Below are 18,850 nucleotides of genomic sequence, written 5' to 3'. Positions count from 1 at the left end.
GTCAACAGATACACTGTCTAGAAGTTAATTAAACATAAAATCCTAGAGGATTTCATTATTTTTCACACCAGCATTCTTTATCTTTTTTCCTAGTGTTCTTGTTAGTGCATGTTGCACATCTTAATTATCTTCCTTCTTGGGGAAGTAGCTCCCTCCTTGGGGAGCTTTCCTAATGCCTTAAAACTCTGAATGGGGATCTTAAATCCAAATAGAGACATGGAGGGTCATTAGGAGGGTTTTGGGAGATGCCCCTGGCAAACTAGCTGCCTTCTCTGCCCCTTTGCTGGTGGCCAGAGCCCCATGAGCAAAGAGCAAAATGTTTCCATGTGTCTGCCACAGCCCTGATGCTGGGAGTGATGAAAAAAGTGTGCCCTATATTAAAATCCCAGATTGTGAAAGGACCTGGCAGAGGTGGAAGCCCATGTTATCCTTTGTTGTGCCAGTGGTGGGTAAGATGCTCTCCATCAGAGGGACAGGAGGGACAGCTGATGGGAGTGACACCAAAAAGGAATTACCAAGGAGTGCCTGTTAGAGCCCCCTCTGGTCTTTGTTTTCAGAAAATAGCATGTTGCATAAGTATGATGGAGAGACATAGATTTCACAGATGAGCCACTCAGGGGATAAGGAATGGTCTGGGTGGTTACATTCAAAGAGTGATTTTGGTGTCTAAGTGGAGAGCAGTGATGAGTGACATTCCTTAGGCGTCAGTGTTGGGACCAGTGCTGTTTAAAATGTCTGTTGGTGACATGGAGAGTGGGATCAAGTTCACCCTCTGTAACTTTGCTGGTGCTACCAAGCTCTGAGGTGCGGTCAACACGCTGGAGGGAAGGGAGGGCATCCAGAGGGACCTGGACAGGCCTGAGAGGTGGGACCATGCAAACCTCACAAAGTTCAACAAGGCCAAGTGCCAAGTACCTGGGACAGGGCAATCCCAAGCACAGGTACAGATTGCATGAAGAATGGACTGAGAGCAGCCCTTAAAAGAAAGTCTTGGAAGCGCTGTTGGATGAGAAGCTCAGCAAGGCTCAGCAGTGCACAATTGCAGCCGAGAGATCCAGACACATCCTGGGCTGCATCCAAAGCAGCATGGCCAGTGGGGTGAGGAAGATGACTCTTCCCTCTACTCTGCTCTCATGAGACCCCACCTGCAGTGCTCCATCCAGCTCTGGGGACCCCATCATAAGGAAGATGTGAACCTGTCGGAACAAGTCCAGAGAAGGGCCACAAAGCTGATCAGAGGGCTGGAACACCTCTCCTGTGACAGGGGGGCTGGAACTAGATCATGTTTAAGGTCCTATCCAACCCAAACCATTCCGTGTTTTTATGCTTATTCTACCATGGTACATAGTCACAAATGTGTCTAAACTTGACCTTTTGAACCTTCAAGAAGAGTAGTTTGAAGAATAACAGTTTCCTGATAGAATGTAGCAATGAATCGGTTTTGCCTCTTTCTTTACTTCTTATTGTCGCACATGCTGGAATGGTCAAACTGCTTTTATTCTAGGCACAAAAAGATCAGTGAGTGTGTGTGTATGCTGAATGCATGCTTCAAATAATAAAAATAACAGATGAAGTTGGGGTTTTGCCTAAAAATGTCATTAGCTGTGCCAAAACCAGATGTTGAAGTCTGAAATCCTCTGACATTTTGTTAGGTGTTAGAGCTGAACATTGAAAAAGCCAAATTCAAAAGGCTAGAGGAAGAATCTGCAAATTAAACAGGGGAAAATCAGAAACAGAGGAAGATAGTTGGAATTAATTTGGGAATCTCTATCTTTTCCAGATTTTCTCTAGAACACACAGGACTCTTGAAGGCTGACCCCTTTGTGTTTAGTCTATCCTGTAGAAGAAATTGCATTGGTTTTGCTTACTTTATTCCTTTACAAAGTAGACCAGCCATTGTTTATTTTATCTCCTGCTGCATCCTTTTTGAGTGTAATACTGGCATTATTTTAATCTGACAAAACCAAGGGCTGCTGCCAAAGGGATTGTCTTGCTTTTAACTCATGGGTGACAATTCTTTCTTTCTGCCCTCCATGTTCCAGGACTACCAGATATATCAGCATGCTGAGAATGAATCAGGGAAGCCACCCTGTTGAAAGCTATTCATTTAAGCTGGAGCTGTTTTAGTTTCCAGTCATATCTGTTACATTTACTGCACAGTCACATGAACATCCTTGCTGATGCAGGGCAGAAAGAGGGAAGATGGGAAAGGAGGCCATGTGGTACCTCACACTGCAGGAAAACATGTCTATGAGGGCAGCAGCTCCCACCCATGGTTATCCTGCAGTGAGTGCTGCCATTGCACTGTGCTGTAAGCCATCAGGCAAAAATGGTGAGGTGAGGAATGTGGGACTCTGTGCAAGCAACCTCCTCCACATCCTGGTTGTCCCTTGACTAATCTAATTATTTTATTAAGTTATAATTTTATGACAAAGCATACTAGATACTCCATAAACCAGGTTAATAATATTAGTTTTTGCTTAAGTGAGGCTGGAGGGAGTGTCCTGCTCTAAATCTGACTTTGAAGTCTTCCGATCTGTTTAGACACAATTGAATCAAATTGACAGGAAATTTCATGAGAGAGCTTTCTATAATAGAATTTTTCTGTAACAGAATTTTTCTGGAAACCTTGGGACAGAGCAAGAGAGGTGCCAGAGCATTCAGATAGTGATAGACTCATGCTGGAGGTATTCTTCTCTTCCCACATGGCTAAAGGGATGGCACTGAGGGAAGAGGCAGCTCTGTTTCTCAAGAAGAAAGCAACCATGCAGAAGGAGGGAGAGCACTCCCTGATGGTCATCTCTTTGATCCCTTTCTCTGATCTGCTTCAGCCTCAACAACATAGTAAGGAATTTATAGTAATGACTTCCTCTTGTATCCTTTTCCTAGCCCAGGACAAAGGACAATGACTCTAACCTTTGAGAAATAATTTCCTCAGCGTCTTCCCTCCTTGCTCCAGTCTGGTCCTTAGATTTGCCTGTTCCCAGCCAAAGCCTTTCACTTCCATAGGTGCATTGTTCAGGAAAGAGATGTGTGTGGATATATTGATTTGGTGGATGCAAGATTTTATTATCCCTCATTATATGAACTATGGGAATGGAAGAAGAGCTATAGAGAAGATTAATACTGAATTAATGAAAATCTCCCAGGCCAAATGAGATCTGAGAGCACTTGGTACTGGCACTGAGTTTCTCTGCCCTAAAGCACCTGGGGGGCTGTCATGGTTTAACCTTGGCTGACTACTGTGTTGGGATTGCTGCTGTGTCTCAAGCACAAGGTTTTGTCCTATGGGGGTCCTTGAAGACACAAAAGCACTCCTGAGGGATGAGTTTAAGGTCAAAGTAAAGGCAGCTCCACAGCATTCCAGTGACACACAGGTCTGCCTTTGCACGGAGGAGCTCTCACTAAGCACATACCTGAGTTTCCAGGGCAGTGCACAGTACACAGTTAAGTGTGTTACTTCTCTTTGGCCACTGGTTAAAGAGGGAGCGTTGTATTTTCATGGCAAGTAATAAAGACATTGCCAGTGAGAATCACATCCTCCTGAGTGGTTTAATTCATTCATATGGCTGGCAGTTCTACCAGTCTTTGTCCAACCTGATTGCTGAGCATTTGCAAAGATCAAACTCTCATCAGGTCATACCCTGATTATGGCTGTATCCTTTTTGCATCCTTAGCAAATGCAGATGTGCCTCATTCTTGACAGTCTGAAGTGGTCATCTGCTGCTATTCCTTTCTTTCTCTCTGGAGTCTTTTTCTGTCCTCTAGAGCCTATAAAGCTCACCCTTACTTGCAACCCTTTGCTTACTCATTACTCTTTGCCTGTTGTCTTTTATTTATTACTGAATGCCAACTATGACAATCACTTTGTCATTTTTTTTAATCCCAAATTTCTTTCATAGTGCTCTGTTCTTCACTGTTGTGATGAATGCTTCAAACATCTGCATCAGAATTGCTCCTCCAGATCCTTCTCTGAAATTGCTCTTGGCTGTGATGGCTAGAGAAGATGTATGTTGTGCAATTCTCTGTCCATCTTGCTGATAAGACTGTTGCATTGTATATTTTGTCTATAACTATACGTTGTCTCTTGTCCTCATCCTAAATTGTACTTCCTCTGGCCAAGAGCTGTCATGTTGCTCTTTGTTTGCATAATGCTTCTCACAATGGAATTCTGATGTGTGGTAGGAGCTTTTCAGCATTTAATGGCAAAAATAAGTATGAATAAATGTTTCTGTGTGACTGCATCACACAATGTGGTCACAGTATGCAAAACTTCAGTTTTCTTGAGACAACTTGTCTCTCTGCCTACGGAATGTAGGTGCAATGCAGGGCAGACTGTTTTCAGAAAGGAATGCGTTAGGAAAATATTTGAGCTTGAGTAATCCCACAAACAGGAAAAAAACCCCAGTGTTCTGCAGTTTCAAAAAGATTTCCTACTGTGCAGATTTTTTGCTAGCCCACTCCTTTTGCCATCTCAGAGCTCAAACAGCATGGCCTAGAGCAGTGGTTTTCCAAATTCCTTCCACTTGTAGCATACTAGCATAAACAGCATTTGCATATGGATGTCATAAAAGTGACTAATGCTGGCAATCATCGTACTTTATTGCAGTAATGTGACACATGTGCCTGAACATCTTAAATGATCTGCTCCAAGCTCACTGGGGCTGAAGAAATGGCACACCTCTTATCTAGCAGTGACACCTGTGGCAGAGCAGGCTTGGACAGAAACCAGAACATTGATCCAGCTCCAAATGGGTGTACAAGAGGCAAAGGCACTAGCTGCTTCACTGCATGATTCCACTGCACTGGGTGTGCATCCTTTACCCTGAACCAGAAATTAAACCCAAAAAGTTGAACAAGTAACATTTCTAGTTTGTTTGCCAGAGAGTTCAATGTCCTTTTGACTGCAGCTGTTGCCAAGTCAATGATAAGACCTCCCACTCTGAACTCAAGCTTGCCCCCAATCATATTTTAACATCTCAGACTCTCCAAAGAGGTCTATAAATGGTTCTTTGAGGTGAGGGGCAGTGAGTCATGCCATGAGTGTGAGGTTGAGTGCTGCCATTTTCAGCCAAGAATTTTCAGAGTTTAGGGAATTTACACAGTTCACCTTTGTCAGATTTTTCTTCCACAAGGTGAGGGGGGAGAGTTATGAACCCAATTGCATCATCATATAGCACAGAAAACTTATTTTCATCTCTTACAGACTGGTTTTCAATTACTGGTCAGGTTCCCCCCCCCAAAAAAGAGTTGTGCCAGTTGTGCAGCGTGCAATATGTCATGTGTAATGGCCCCTGGCCCATAATGCCATCCCAGTTCATTGTCTGCCTTTTAGCAGTATGACAGAAGTATAGAGGTCTCCAAGGTGAGACAAGGCTATGTAAAAATAATTTTAAAATAACTGGTCACTGCATAGAACAAAAAAGGATGCAAATTAATGCTCCCACTGAGGGAAAAGAGCCATGCTGCTGTACCAGGCATCAGCCTATCTATGCAGGAAGAAGGTGCTTTAAATGTGCAGGCAATTCAAAGCAGAGTTTGCACTGTAATAACCACAGGAGACACAAACTCAGGCTGTCAAGTCATGTCTCCCTCAGCACAATTCCTTTTTTTAATCTGTGTGCATAGCTAAGAAGACCAGTCTCCCTGTCACAGAAACGATTCATGTATCCTGGTGCAGCTGCCCTTTTCAAACACATAATTCATCCCCCATTTCAGAGAAGCATCTCAGAACTCTCCCTCTAGGGAAACATCCCATAGTTTGGTGAAACAGCAGCACAATCTGTCCTGACTCACACTTTCACCCCAACTGGCAAATAGCAAACCCAAAGGCTGGATGCATCTCTCCAAAGACACAGCAGTTTTGTGACAGAGGGCTGACATCCATTGGCTGCTTCCAGAGAAACATGCACTGTAACCCTGGAGCTGGAGCAGGAGCTCCATGCACACAAAATCTCACTATACAGCCCCATGGGATGTCACACTAATGCAAATGCCATGTGCCACATCCAGCAGTCCTTCTCTATCTTGTATTTGGGAAGCAGAAGCCAGAACCCTGTGTAGAAAAAAAGGTCTCTAAATATAGTACAAACAGAGCAAAGGCTGTTTATCACAACCCTTTAGTGCTAATATCTGCTTGAATTGTGTATACCTTGGTTCCTTTTATAAGCAATTGAACCAAAACATTTTCTTGGCATTTGCTTTCATTCTTCATTTCCACTATATCAGAGATAGAGAGTACAGTGCATTTATTTGTATGCAATTCCCCACAGGTAATCTTCAGTTGCAGCACATAAAACTTAATTTTCCCTGATTGCACAAGATTTCTTATTCTACACAAAGTTGTAAATCACTGCAACAAAGACTCCTTGCTTGCTCAGTGTAGGCAAAGCCTTGCATTACTTGAAAAATTACTTTGGCTTTCCCATAGGCTCCTTGTGCTGCAATTCCAAGAGCTTCTAATACCTCCAAAGATGTATCCAACTTCATGCTTTCTGCACATAGCATTGATGATGCGAGGTGATGGTGTAGGTCTTTTTCTCATTACCTACCAGAACACTTTTCTTCTCAAATTTATAAAGGACTTCAGCAAATACATGGGTTTTTTCTTTCCTCCTTATGTCTCATTAAGCTAGAAGCAAGGGTTTTCCTTTAAAAAATTACATGGTATTGTTGCTTCTTTCACACAATCCTGATCATTCCAAAACCAGCCTTTTCAAGAACTATATTTCCAGGAACAAATCTGAGAGTATGAGCAAAAGGGAACAGTGTCATGTCTGGTAGCGTGTGTGCACAGTGCAGCTATTAGGAAGAGAAGGGTCTGTGCAACAACATGAGCATGATGTTCCTGGTTCACAATGCCATTTATAAGTACTTGGGGCCACACAACGTAATTTGGAAGCCATTTGCTTTAAGACTCCCAGACTTGATATAGGCATTAACTCTGAAGACATCCTCTGCCCTTAGTTGGTGGTAGTTAACTTCCTTAGTTGGTGGTATTTAACTTGTCAATTTTCAGTTAATTCATAATTGTATGGATATTGTTGATCACTTGAGTAAGCAATAGCACAGGAACCTTGTGAAGCATTAAGGAAGGAAGGAGGTAGAAAGTTGCCTGAAAACTCTGAAAACACAAAACTTGACTCTTTTTAAAGATATTGTGTGGAGTTTACATGTGATCCATACAGGTCTGCTCCAGGATCTCAACAATCTTTCCTAGCCTGCGCTGAGGTTTTTAGGTACAGCTGGCTCACAGTGGAAGTTTTCACAAGGGAAGGGCTTTCTAGATTCAGCACAAAACTCCTTCAGAGGGCTTCCCTTTCTTGCAGTAACTGTCTGTAGTGATACAGGGCTCATACAGCTGCCAGGTTTTGGTGAGGAATGAGGACATCACCTGAACTGCTCCTCAAAGCCTCCTGACTCATCCAGGTCCCATCAAGGCTGCTCACACTTCAGCTAGCACCAGCCTCTTCCCTCATGGCGCAGGTGGACACCTGGACTCAGGAGGGGAGTCACAAGGGTTTTCCAGTTTACAAGAACAAGAGTGAAGGATACTCAGCACATCCAGAAAGTTGGTGGCTTTCTATTTGGAAAGTGTTAGTGTTGTTTCAGGTCTCCCATGGCTATTCCCCCGCACAGGGACTTTCAGCCAGGAGTGCAAGTACCCTGTTGAACTCCTAAAACACTATGGCTTTGGTAATTTCTTGTCTTAGCTGAGAAATATCATCTGCAAAACAATTTCCTGATGGACATCTTGTCAAAACAAGCGAGTTCCTGGGAAATACTTAAGTTCCAATGAGTTTAATTTTTTGATGAAAAAATAGTTTGTCAGTAAAATCTGCACAAGCTTCAACAGGGACTCTTCTGGTACTGAAATTGGTGCCAGATGGGCACCAGTCCTTCCACTGTTGAAGGCAGCTGGAGTTTTGCCACTGACTTCAAAGGAATTAGGATCAAGCCCATGAATTCATGACTGCACTTTTTATTTAGCTTTCTGAATAATTTATAAGTAAAAATAGGCTGTATTCTCCCACTCTTTCTGATGTTGAGTAAAGCTGTATTTGGTTACACTTCTTGCTTTCAAAGTAGCTTTGGTGCAGTTATGAGTGTCTCATTATGGAAAAGGGTGTCTATAGGGTACAGATAGAAGGAAAAAGGAAATCCTTAGGCATATCGAAGGCACACAGCAGATCAGAGATTCAGAGATGACAGATCAGAGCAAGAGAGTCCTCATACTTAGAGCTGAAGGCTAAATAGCTAGCATTGTTTCAGGAAGTGGAGGGAGATCTAGAAGGCATACTTCTTTTTGGTAAGGTAATCTATTTTTAATGATATTGCATTTAATTTTATTTTCTTTCTTCTCAGTTCTTTAGCCATTCGTTTCCATAAGGTTTCTTGCTGTGCTTAACTCCTGAACAGACTTTGCAGCAGATAATGCATTTCTCTGGGATACACCAAACTTGTTCTCCACCACTGCAGACCATTTTCCTTCTTAAAACTATTCAGAAAAAAGGGGAAAAAAAATCCCAATTCACCACCCAGGGCTTAGTGTTTACTTCTGCTGCACGCATCATTTATTTTCATTCCGCACGATCATGATGACACGCTCGTCCAAGCACATGCTGTTCTAATATGCTACATTCCTTCAGCCCCTCAGTGCGTTAGAAGTGACATTGCTGCTAAATGAGAAAGATCTTGTAGGACAGGCAAATAGATTGCTAAGTACTGCTGCCTTTCAAAGACCCATGTTGTAGACAAAAATTATTAGCTTGCTTTTTTGGACTATACATCGTTGTGTATGTGGATGACCCTGGTTAGGAAGGCTGTCTGCTGTAGGGTTTTAGGGACTTCATTTCTTGAGAACATGCTGACATATTTAGCAGGCTTTTGGAAAAGAGAACGAGATGTATGCCTCAACCTATGGCTGGAGGAACAGAACATTTGAAGTTTGAGATGTGTCCTAGGAAAGTATTTCTGCAGCTATCATTTCATTTGAATCTGTTCAAGCAAGCACATGTACTGTGCTTCTTATATTTTCTGGGTGAACGGAATAACTCTGCTCTCAATCACAGTGTGGGTTTCAGAAATCTATCTTCCATGATGGATAAACCACTTGCAGACAATCTGTTCCAAATTTGCTTGTTGCTCTCTGGCAATAAATTAGAAAAGGCAATAGTGGATTGTTAGAGATTAACACAAAACCATTAAGTACTGCTTTAGTATATCTATAATATTTTCTCCTAAACTGTGCCTTACTAGTTACTCTTCATAAGATAGTGCCTAAATGAATAATTTTGTAGGTTTTGCTGAATTAATTTAAATTGTCTGTGGAGAACTTTGGAGACTTTCTCTAAACACTTTTAAATCAGAATTAACTAAACAGAAAAGATTAAAATAATAGATACATTCAATATGACTTGGTCAAAGAGGCTTTGGCACAAATTTGTCTGCTAATATCCCACTAGTGAGCTCTTGGAATTGCTGTGTGTCCTTCTGTACTATCCTACCAAAGAACATGTAAAGTATCAGGTAAAGAAAGTATAATGTACTTCCTCCTAATGTCCATTTGAGTCAAAGGCTGTTTTGTTACTTGGCTGCAGCAGAAGAAAGATTGTATCCTGCATTTGCCAGTAGGGATAATAGTAAGGAAGAGCTGTTTTAGCTTTCTGAAAGACTACTTTTTGGGTCTGAAAATGCTTTTACAGATGCAGTCCTCTCAGGAACCCAGCAGAGACAGAAGAATCTTGTATAGTTATGACCCTAGTTACTTAATAATCTCACTGTGCTTCAGAACATAAATTATAATTATAGCAAACTAGTTTAATGAGGGCACTTTATGAACTTAGTATTTCCTGAAAGTACCTACTCTGAAGTGAAAATGCAGTAATAAATTCAGACTGTTTATTTTAATCACAAAATCAGATATAGAACTGCAAGTTGCCAAAGTCTCCGCAAGGCATGAAATAGGGATGTGCATGATCTTCTCAATATTTATGAACCACAAAGTATAAAAATCAGCAGTCCCTAGGTGAAAATATTTTCAGTCTTTCAGGGGGACATTTTGAAGATGTTTTATTAATAATTTTAATTTTGTTTTCTACTCTGTTCAGTGGTTCCTTTCTAAAAACTTAAGCATGATATTTTTTCTTTCCAATTTGTTTTTCTGTATTGGATATGTAGAGATTTGAGGGGATTTGTAACTTTTTGCTTTTAAAACTGATTTGAATCTTATATCTGTATTTGAACAGCACCATTCTTTAGCTAATAGTTTCCATAAAGACAGAAAACAAAGATTTTGTAGCAAGTGAAAGTCTTAATAAAGTGTACTTTCCAGTTCAAATTGGCTCCAATTTATCAAAATACTGAATCACATGTGTAAAACTGAGAATTTAAGCAATCTTTTCTTATTTAGAGAAGAATGACATTTTAGTCACACATTAGTAACACTTTGGTCTGTACAGTATCAAGTACATGCTGAAGTATATTTGTAAGCCACACAGTGAGGTCCTGTCTTTGGTAGGGCAGATGTCAGTCAGAAATTAATCCCTTACCCAGACCTAAATTACTAGAAAATAAGAGTATTCAATAGCAGAACAGTCCTCCTTCTTACAGAAGACAGAACTATCAGGGAAATGCCACAATCCGGGAGCTGCTGTTGTGATCACAGTGTATCAAACTGTCCCTTGGAAGTCTAAACTGGGATAGGATAATTTTGCCACTAACATGGATTAGTAAATGCACTGGCATATTTGTCAAGGGAGACGCAGTAAGGATTAATTATTTAAATCTGACCTAAATTTCCCATGTTTCTCTCTAGTTCCATAATAATAACAACAAGAAATTCAAAAGTAATAATTTGCTATTTGAAGTAAACCTAGAGTTAATTGTCACCCACACTGGACAAGAAGTAGGTTTTCCTTACTCTTCATTTCATTTGGGGTATGTAACTAGGTGCATAATGTTGCCCATTTAAAGTGTAGTTCATTAAGTTATATTGGGATATAAAGGACATATTTGGTCCCACATGGGACCGTCAGTGTAAATGACAGTTTCTCTCCTGTATCCACTCATCCTTAAAAGAGAAATAAGTTGAAAGCATTTATAGGTGGTCCCTTTTAAACCCACATGTATTAGAAATTAGAAGCGTGTGTGTATATGTGTGCATGCAAGCATGCGCAACAAAGACTGAGAGAAACTTACCATAATACATTCTGCAGAAAAAAAAGAGATTTATGTGGAGAATAATAAAAAATAATTTTGGCAGTGGAGAAGTCCTGTATGATGTATCTTAATATTTGTCACCTATGTGGTAAAGTCACAAGCAGAGTATCTAAGACAGTCATACTAAAGGCCAGAAGAAGGAAAAAGCCTCCCCTTAGTTCATATCGCATGGGCTCTCTGCTTGGACACTTATGTCAGCTTGCATTGTGGCAAGGTGGGGACTATGGCTTCCTGATAAAGGCCACCAATTTTTAATGAAGAGCACTTGATTACTGCTCCCATTGTAGGAAAAAGTTGTTTGGAGGTGAACAAGGCTCTGTGCACAGAAGTATTCCACTCCTACCCTTCACTCCCAAAACCAGATGAGCTGTCGCTGTCTCCAGTATGATTACTCACAGCTGGGGAAGGTCTTCCTGAGAAACAGGCACAGTAGCTCCATGAACTGAGACTGGTGCATCCTTACCTCAGCATGCAGGACTCACAGCCAACAGTCACTGAGACACTGTGAGCAGTTTTACTGTGCCATCTCATCACATCCCTTGCATGATAAAGTCCCTCAGATAATATAAGGCTTGCTCTTGCAAGATTTTGCCTTTCTAGACAGGATTGCAGGGCTGCTGGGAATGTTTGACTGGTTTGGCATTCAAATCCAAGCCTTATCCCTCTAAATCCTATGTCAAGTTTTCTAGGACATCCCCCTTGCAAAGAATGGATTTGGGGTAAAATCAGTCTCTCTGCAGTCTCAAGGGCATAAGTCTCAAGATACTTTGGGCTTATCAGGACCACAAACACAAATGTAAGATCTTTCTAGAGAAGGAATCAAAACTGAGTGAGAAAGTTGAGTTCTGGTATTAGAGATTGTCATAAGAGCTACAGGCTTCCAGAAATGTCAAATTCCTGACACTGACTGTGGGTCAGAACTTTCCATTAAGCTTCTCATCTGGAAGCAAATCTGCGTGAAGATCAGATGACAGACACCAGAAAGCAATGCTTGTTTACATATTCAGAGTTTAAAATAAGAAATTTGCAATCATGTTTATGTTTAAAAAAAAGGTTTCTAAAAGTTTTTTGTGAAGAGGAAGAACTGTTTGCTTTTACAAAGTAGTAAGCAGACTTTTCTCTGGCATTCATAGCCTATTTGGGAAGTACTTTCCAGCATCTGTGGGCAAAGCTGTTTAAAAACAGTTCTCTACAAAAATAAAGTTGTAAGGCTATAAAGCATTTTTTATCTTGGCAGACCAAAATAGTTTTTTCCCAGTATTTCAGGAAGCCTCTGACATTCTCAAAAGTTCATTAGCTCGACTGTTTGGGGAAGAGTTTTCTTTCTGTCTTCAATCTTCTACTGATACAGAGATTTACTTTTGTTTATATCAATACAGGGTTATTTTTTATCACTTCATGTTTAGATGCTTGCTTTCTTATTGACATTTCAAGTAAGTGCCACTTTGAACAAAAAAGTAAGGGATTTTGTTGTTTTAAAAAGAACAGCTTCAGTGTTAAATTGGATTCCAGACAGTGGGATTTATAATCTAATTCTTACAAGAGATTCAGAGCTTGATATCAAGAGCTGGAGTGCTTCATTGTCCATCTATAGCACACTGTAAAATCAGAAGTTCTAAATTCTTTTTTTAAGTCTATATTTTCCTATCTCAAAGAGCTAAAATGTATTCTTTTTCTTCTTGCTGTTGATGAGCAAAAATTTCCTCACCCTCTGCTGTCGAAGAGTCATACATATTTGATAGCTTTATCCTTTTCTCCTTAATATTTCAAGTAATTCAGCTAGACTATCTTCATCAATGGGGTAAGCAGAGCTGTAACACCTACTTAAGGGAGGGGAGCCATCTGGTTTCCTTGCAACTTGGAGCCTGCTGGCAAATATTAGGTTGTACCAATTTAGAGCATGATGAAGTGGGAAATAATGGACATTTCTGAAGAATCTGAAATAGGATCAGCTGTTATCGGCGAAAATTGGCAGGTGCAGTGCACTGTGCTGGCTGTAAGCGTGGTCTCAAGTTGGACAGTGCAGCTGGGAAAATGACTTGCTAATTGAATGGTTGCAGGACTCCCAGCAGCTCGGAAAGTAGTGGAGCATCATTAATTGGAGGCTCTTGGATGACTTAGTGGAAGCTGTCACAGAAAGAAAGATCCTACAAGTCGAGGTTTACTTTCTAGGTTAGTATTCTGTTACACTGAATGAGTCCTTGTGGAGTCAGAAGTGCTTTCAAACTCAGGAGGACCAGCCTAAGGCTAGCAACATCTATTCTTTTATTTACAGCATGGTGACAGCGGTTGGGAGGTATAAAAGATACGCAAGTACACATTTGTTTAACTGCATGTTTCTGTTGTTATCTTTCCCTTCTCTCTCTTTTTCCCTTTTATTTCCACTTGTGTTGGGTTTCAAAATTGGCTTGGCTTGGAGCAGAAATTATTCTTTTTTTTTTTCTATTTGGAGCTTTGGAAGACTGTGTCCTCAACTGTTTCTTGGATGCTACCATAATTCATAAAAGTAGTTATAGAATAAAAACTGGCCTTATTTTGGTCCAGAATAGTATTACATACAGCTCTGGTTTATGTGGGTCTCAGAACAGCAGTGAATGCAAAAGCACGTGTGCATTAATTGTGGCTCCCATTCTCATATGTTGTTTTTGTTCATTAAATGCAAACATATTGCAGTGTATCCTAGTTTAATATAAAGGTCTATGGGCAAAATGTGGCATTTTCCCTCAGCTGTTAACATCCCTCGAGGGAAGATGTATTGGCAATGAGTGCTGTGCAGAAAGCACTGCTGACTTCAGAGTGCACTCCATGTATCATTAGTGACGGTAGCATCCCTGCGTGCCTGAAATCTCTCCAGCTATGTACAGTGTGGCTTTCCTGGATGAGTTATGGAGGCTGGGAGGTAAGAGACTTCAGTGACAGAGTTGCACCACCCAGCATGCCTCTGGCCTGCATAGACATGAGGTTGTCTGTGAGTGTGGATCGGATGAGGAGCAGCAGGCTGAAAGCTGGCTTGAGCCTCTTGGTGCGGAGTTCATGGGCTGTAGATCAAGTGTTAAACTCTTCAAAAGAACTGATGAGACCACGTTTTCAAGCTGGACTCTAAGCAAATCTTCCAGTGGCCATCAAGCTCTTCCAAAGTTTAGGTGGTACAGCTAGGGAAAATGCATTCAGCTTGTATCTGCATTTGGATAACCTGTGTTAGGTGGGAGGCAGGGAAATGAAACTGGGAAGATTTGGAAGTTGTACCCTTGGATCAAAACCATGTGTGGCAAATGTCAAGCACAGGCCTGTGATTTAACTGAGAATAGCAAAACATTGATGAAGAGGCTCCTGCCTCCTTCCCCAGGCTCTGACTCAGCAGTCTGGGAAAAGCTGTTTTGGAGAATTCTGTGTTTTTAAATGCTGTAGCTGGACCAATTTATGGTGTCTGGTTCTAGCTTAACTCTTCTGCATGCTCACTTTGCCTCTTTTAGTCTTCCTGACATTAACAAGTGGATGGAAATAATTCATCTGGCCTCATAAATCAAATCAATTCATAGAATCATAGAATCATTTAGGTTGGAAAAGACCTCTAAGACCATCCAGTCCAACTGTTAATTCAGCACTGCCAACCCACCCTTAAACCATGGCCTTGAAGGGCTATGTCTATTAAGTCTTTGAAATACCCCCAGGCACAATGATTCGACCACTTTCCTGGGCAGCTTGTTCCAGTGCTTGACAACTCTTTCAGTGAAGAATTTTTTCCTAATATCCTATTCTAAGCCTCCCCTGGCACAACATAAGGCCATTTCCTCTGGTCCTGTCAGTTGTGGTGACAACAACCTCCTTTCAGGTGGTTGTAGACAGAGATAAGGTCCCACTGAGCCTCCTTTTCTGCAGTGGAGGGAACCTCATCACTCTCTACAACTTCTTCATCTATCTCTTTTCCTCCCCACACAGCTGAATGAATCTGCCAAGCAGCTCATGGAGATGGACAAGACGTGCTCGGCTGCGGCCTCTGGCTGTGACCTGCCGCTGGCCACAGAGACGGTGGCGGTGGCGGCGGCGGCGGCAGTGGGCCTGGCCCCGTGCTCCACACTGGCCGCTGCGGGGGCGGCTGGAGCCGCCCAGAGGCAGGTGGAAGGCAAAAAGAACACCAAGAAGCGCCACTCCTTCACTGCCCTCAGCATGACACACAAGTCCTCCCAGGCCGCCAGCAACCGGCACTCCATGGAGATCAGCGCCCCCGTCCTCATCAGCTCCAGTGACCCACGGGCAGCTGCCAGGATCGGGGACCTCACCCACCTCTCCTCCAGTGCCCCAGCCCAGGTAAGGTGGTGTGCAGGGGAGTTTGGGCATCCTTAGCATGTGGCAGGCCCTTGGGTCACCTCTTCCAAAATGGCTCACCCTCGCATGAAGCAGTCACATGGTGCTGTCATCCTGGTGTGACAGTACTGGGCACCTTGCATTAATCACTGGGCAAGCGTGAGAAGCCAGAGGATAAGGCTAAATTGGATTCACATTACTGCAACCATTTAAAAAACAAAAAGTAATCCTACAATCTGTTAGAAGCAATGCAACTGTTACAGCAGTTTCTGTTGTAGAAGGGAATAATTTTGAGTGATCCCATTACCCTGAACATGTCTGTTACTCTGCAGGGTAGCAATGTCAGTCTGAAATTCACACACTGGGGATAAAAAAAGATTTTTGGAATAATTATTTCTGTACAGATCACTGGAGGATGAGCAAATGTGCTGCACTTTGACAAGTGTTGTACCCCGCAAGTAGCTGCTGTTCCGAAAAACCCAAGGAGTTTTTAAACCATCACACATACTGAGAGTGCAGCTGCCCTCTCCATCCTTCCCCCTTTCAAAGGAGGAGGCAGAAGAGCATCCTCCCAGACACTCCCACAGGTCCCAAAAGGAGCTTCTAAGAGGCTGCTTCTGGGGCCCTGGCAGAAACAGGAGCCAAACTCACTGAAACCCTTTGCAATTGCCTGCTGTTTCTGTGGATAAGGAAATTCAACTGGCACTTTGCAGTTTTAAGGTGTAGAAGAGAAGGGAGAATAGTCACAGTCCCAAAGCTCTTCTGCCTCAGCCTTCCTGCCCAGTCATCTACACAGTGTGTGTGCGGATTAGCACCCACATGTGGTTTATAGACCGGTTCCTCACAGTCTGTATCTCATAGTCTCACAGTCCAAAATAACCTCAGCATGACAGGGTCTTCCCACACATCCCACACTGCTGAAAAAAACCATCCTTGCCCTTTTCCTCTCCCTGGACATGCCTTCTGTCCCCTCACATCCACATCCCCATACAGGGACAAACATGGATCACTTGCCAAGCCTGTGGTGGCCCGGAGCAGGAGGCAATCCATGTAACTGCCTATGCTGGTATGCATGTAGATGTCTGGGACAGGGATAAGGAGCAAACTGTAGGGCGTGATTTGGGCAGAAATGCCTGGTTTTGTCCATCTGTAGTGCTGGTGGGTCTCCCCAATGAGGTCAGTGGGGTGCACCAGACCATGGGGTCACTCCTGATAGCTGTGCCCCACTGTGACCCAAGATACAAGCCCCAGGCCCCTGCAGCACAGGTTTGCAAGGACTCTGGGGGAGGCAGGTCCCTGATTGCACACCATGAGCAATGCAGGGCCAGCCAAAACTGTACTGAGAGGACACTGCCTCAACTGCTCACCTCCCTCTGCTGCCCATCCATACGTAGGAGCAGAGAGAAATCTCAGTCCAACTGTAATAGCACCCGTTTTCTTCCACATGCCTTTTCCAGGAAGGGTTTCTGTAGTGTAAGGTCTTCCCCTCCTTTCAGCCCCCAGCAGGAGGGTGAAGGTGAGGATATGGCCCCCATACAAAGCAGCAGGGTGTGAAGATGTACTGGGACATCTGTGAAGCAGCTTTAAGCACTGCACATGAGGGAGGGTCTCAAACTTGTCAAGTAAATGACACCCAGGATTTTGGCACTGAGAGTGACACATTTGGACTTCACAGAGACATGATAGTGGCTTTTCTGGTCCTGTGCTAGTCAAAAGAAACACAACACACACCATTTTTGTATATGTTGAACAATCATTCTGAGCTAATGGTTTTGTAAACCACAAAAGTTATACCATGAAACAAAAAGTGCCTTGATTATTTTCCCCTGTTTAACAAGAACAACTGGTATGCGAGACCCCACTCATTTCTCAAACAATTTTGTCATTTGCACACAAGTGGTAGAGGACAAGAAGGGCCTGATGTTCCCAGTGACAAGTTATGATTATTGAAATCCAGCCCACAGGAAGCTTGGTTGGGTCCTTTGCAGCAGATGGGAAGAGATGTACATGGGGTGTAATGAAGCCCATGGTGGGAACAGGTTTGGGGAGTGATTCTGCCTCAGGGTATAGAGCCAGTTTGCAGACAAGAGAGCTGAGCACAAGCCTCTGTCACTGCTGGTCAAAACTGTCTTGGCCACAATCCAGGCAGAGAAGAGTCTTGGTAGCTCAGATCAACCTTAGTGAAAAGAGGCTTCCCTCTGTCCAAAAGTGTCACTGGTCCCTGTCACCCCAAGTGTGGCATTTACATATATTAATACATATCTCTGCTTTTGGGAACCTTGCTTTCTAATTTGAGGGATTTAAACATTTTCCTTTGAAAGGTTTGCAATGAATGTGGATCTATAGGGGAAAAAAAGTGGGGCTGAAGTTTTCACTATGTTCTCTTGACTGTAGGAGCAACCTTCAGAAAATGCTTGTAAGGTTAGCAATGAAATCACAAGAGCTACAAATATGCATTCACCTGGTTTTAAGCCTTCTAAATTAAGTCTACAAAAAATACAGAATTTTGCTCTTACTAAATGTCCATTAAAAATGTGCAGCTATATTTATATAACTATTAATCCCATAATAATAGGGGTTACATTTTAATTAAAAATGTCAGAAATTCAGTCTCTTCTCTGCCATCTGCTAAGACCTGACATGGCTTTGAAGCAATTAATGATGCTTCAGCCTTAGACAGAATATCAGTTCAGCACTTTTCTTTTATTCACATGGCTGAATGCCAGCCAGAGTAGCATAAACAATGGGCCCCATGAGCTCTTACATCAAGGCATTCAGGGCAGTAAGAATCTTGTCTTCAGATTTTTTTGCTCTAAAATACATTTGGCATTTCTGAGGTAAATGCCCTGTGTGTCTTGTTCAGCATTTGACATCTTGACAAATCTGCAAACTGATTTTACTGCTGCTTCAGAAGTGCTCAGGGGCGTTGCTGAGAGCATGGGCAGGTTGTAGGAAGGCTGTGCATGTAGCTGCTGAACTCACCAGTGAGCTCTGCTGCAGGAAGATGTCTCACCTTTTCTCTCCTCACTTGAACAGGAACCTCTCTGTCCTGCATGTCATTGTCACAGTGGTCGTCTCTGTGACCATCTCATGTCCTTACTGGTTTGCAACAGCAAATTCAGCCAAAGCTTATTTCTTCAAATGGAAACAACAAATTTACAGTTTCAGTATCTAGCAAATTTATGCCATTTTTTAAACTAGAATGTAAATTTGGTTATTGTGTCATTATATCCCATCCTTGAAATTTCCAGGCATTTTTCATTGCTTATTTAATAGAGGTCTTCATAAAAAGAAATAAAGGAATTTTGTTCCGTTGTAGGTATGA

The 18,850-nt window shown here is 42.3% G+C and overlaps 1 protein-coding gene across 1 annotated transcript in view; it reads left to right on the top strand.

The window, feature by feature from the left end:
- SH3RF3 (SH3 domain containing ring finger 3) overlaps positions 1-18,850 on the top strand; it is a 247,182-nt gene that overhangs the window by 167,815 nt on the left and 60,517 nt on the right. Inside the window, exon 4 of the mRNA XM_058018799.1 lies at positions 15,160-15,528. Coding sequence (XP_057874782.1) covers positions 15,160-15,528 — 369 coding nt within the window. The remainder of the gene's footprint in view (positions 1-15,159; positions 15,529-18,850) is intronic.

This window comes from Melospiza georgiana, chromosome 2, assembly GCF_028018845.1.
Source record: "Melospiza georgiana isolate bMelGeo1 chromosome 2, bMelGeo1.pri, whole genome shotgun sequence".
Taxonomy (NCBI): Eukaryota; Metazoa; Chordata; class Aves; order Passeriformes; family Passerellidae; genus Melospiza; species Melospiza georgiana.
This window is presented reverse-complemented; position numbering and strand designations above follow the sequence as displayed.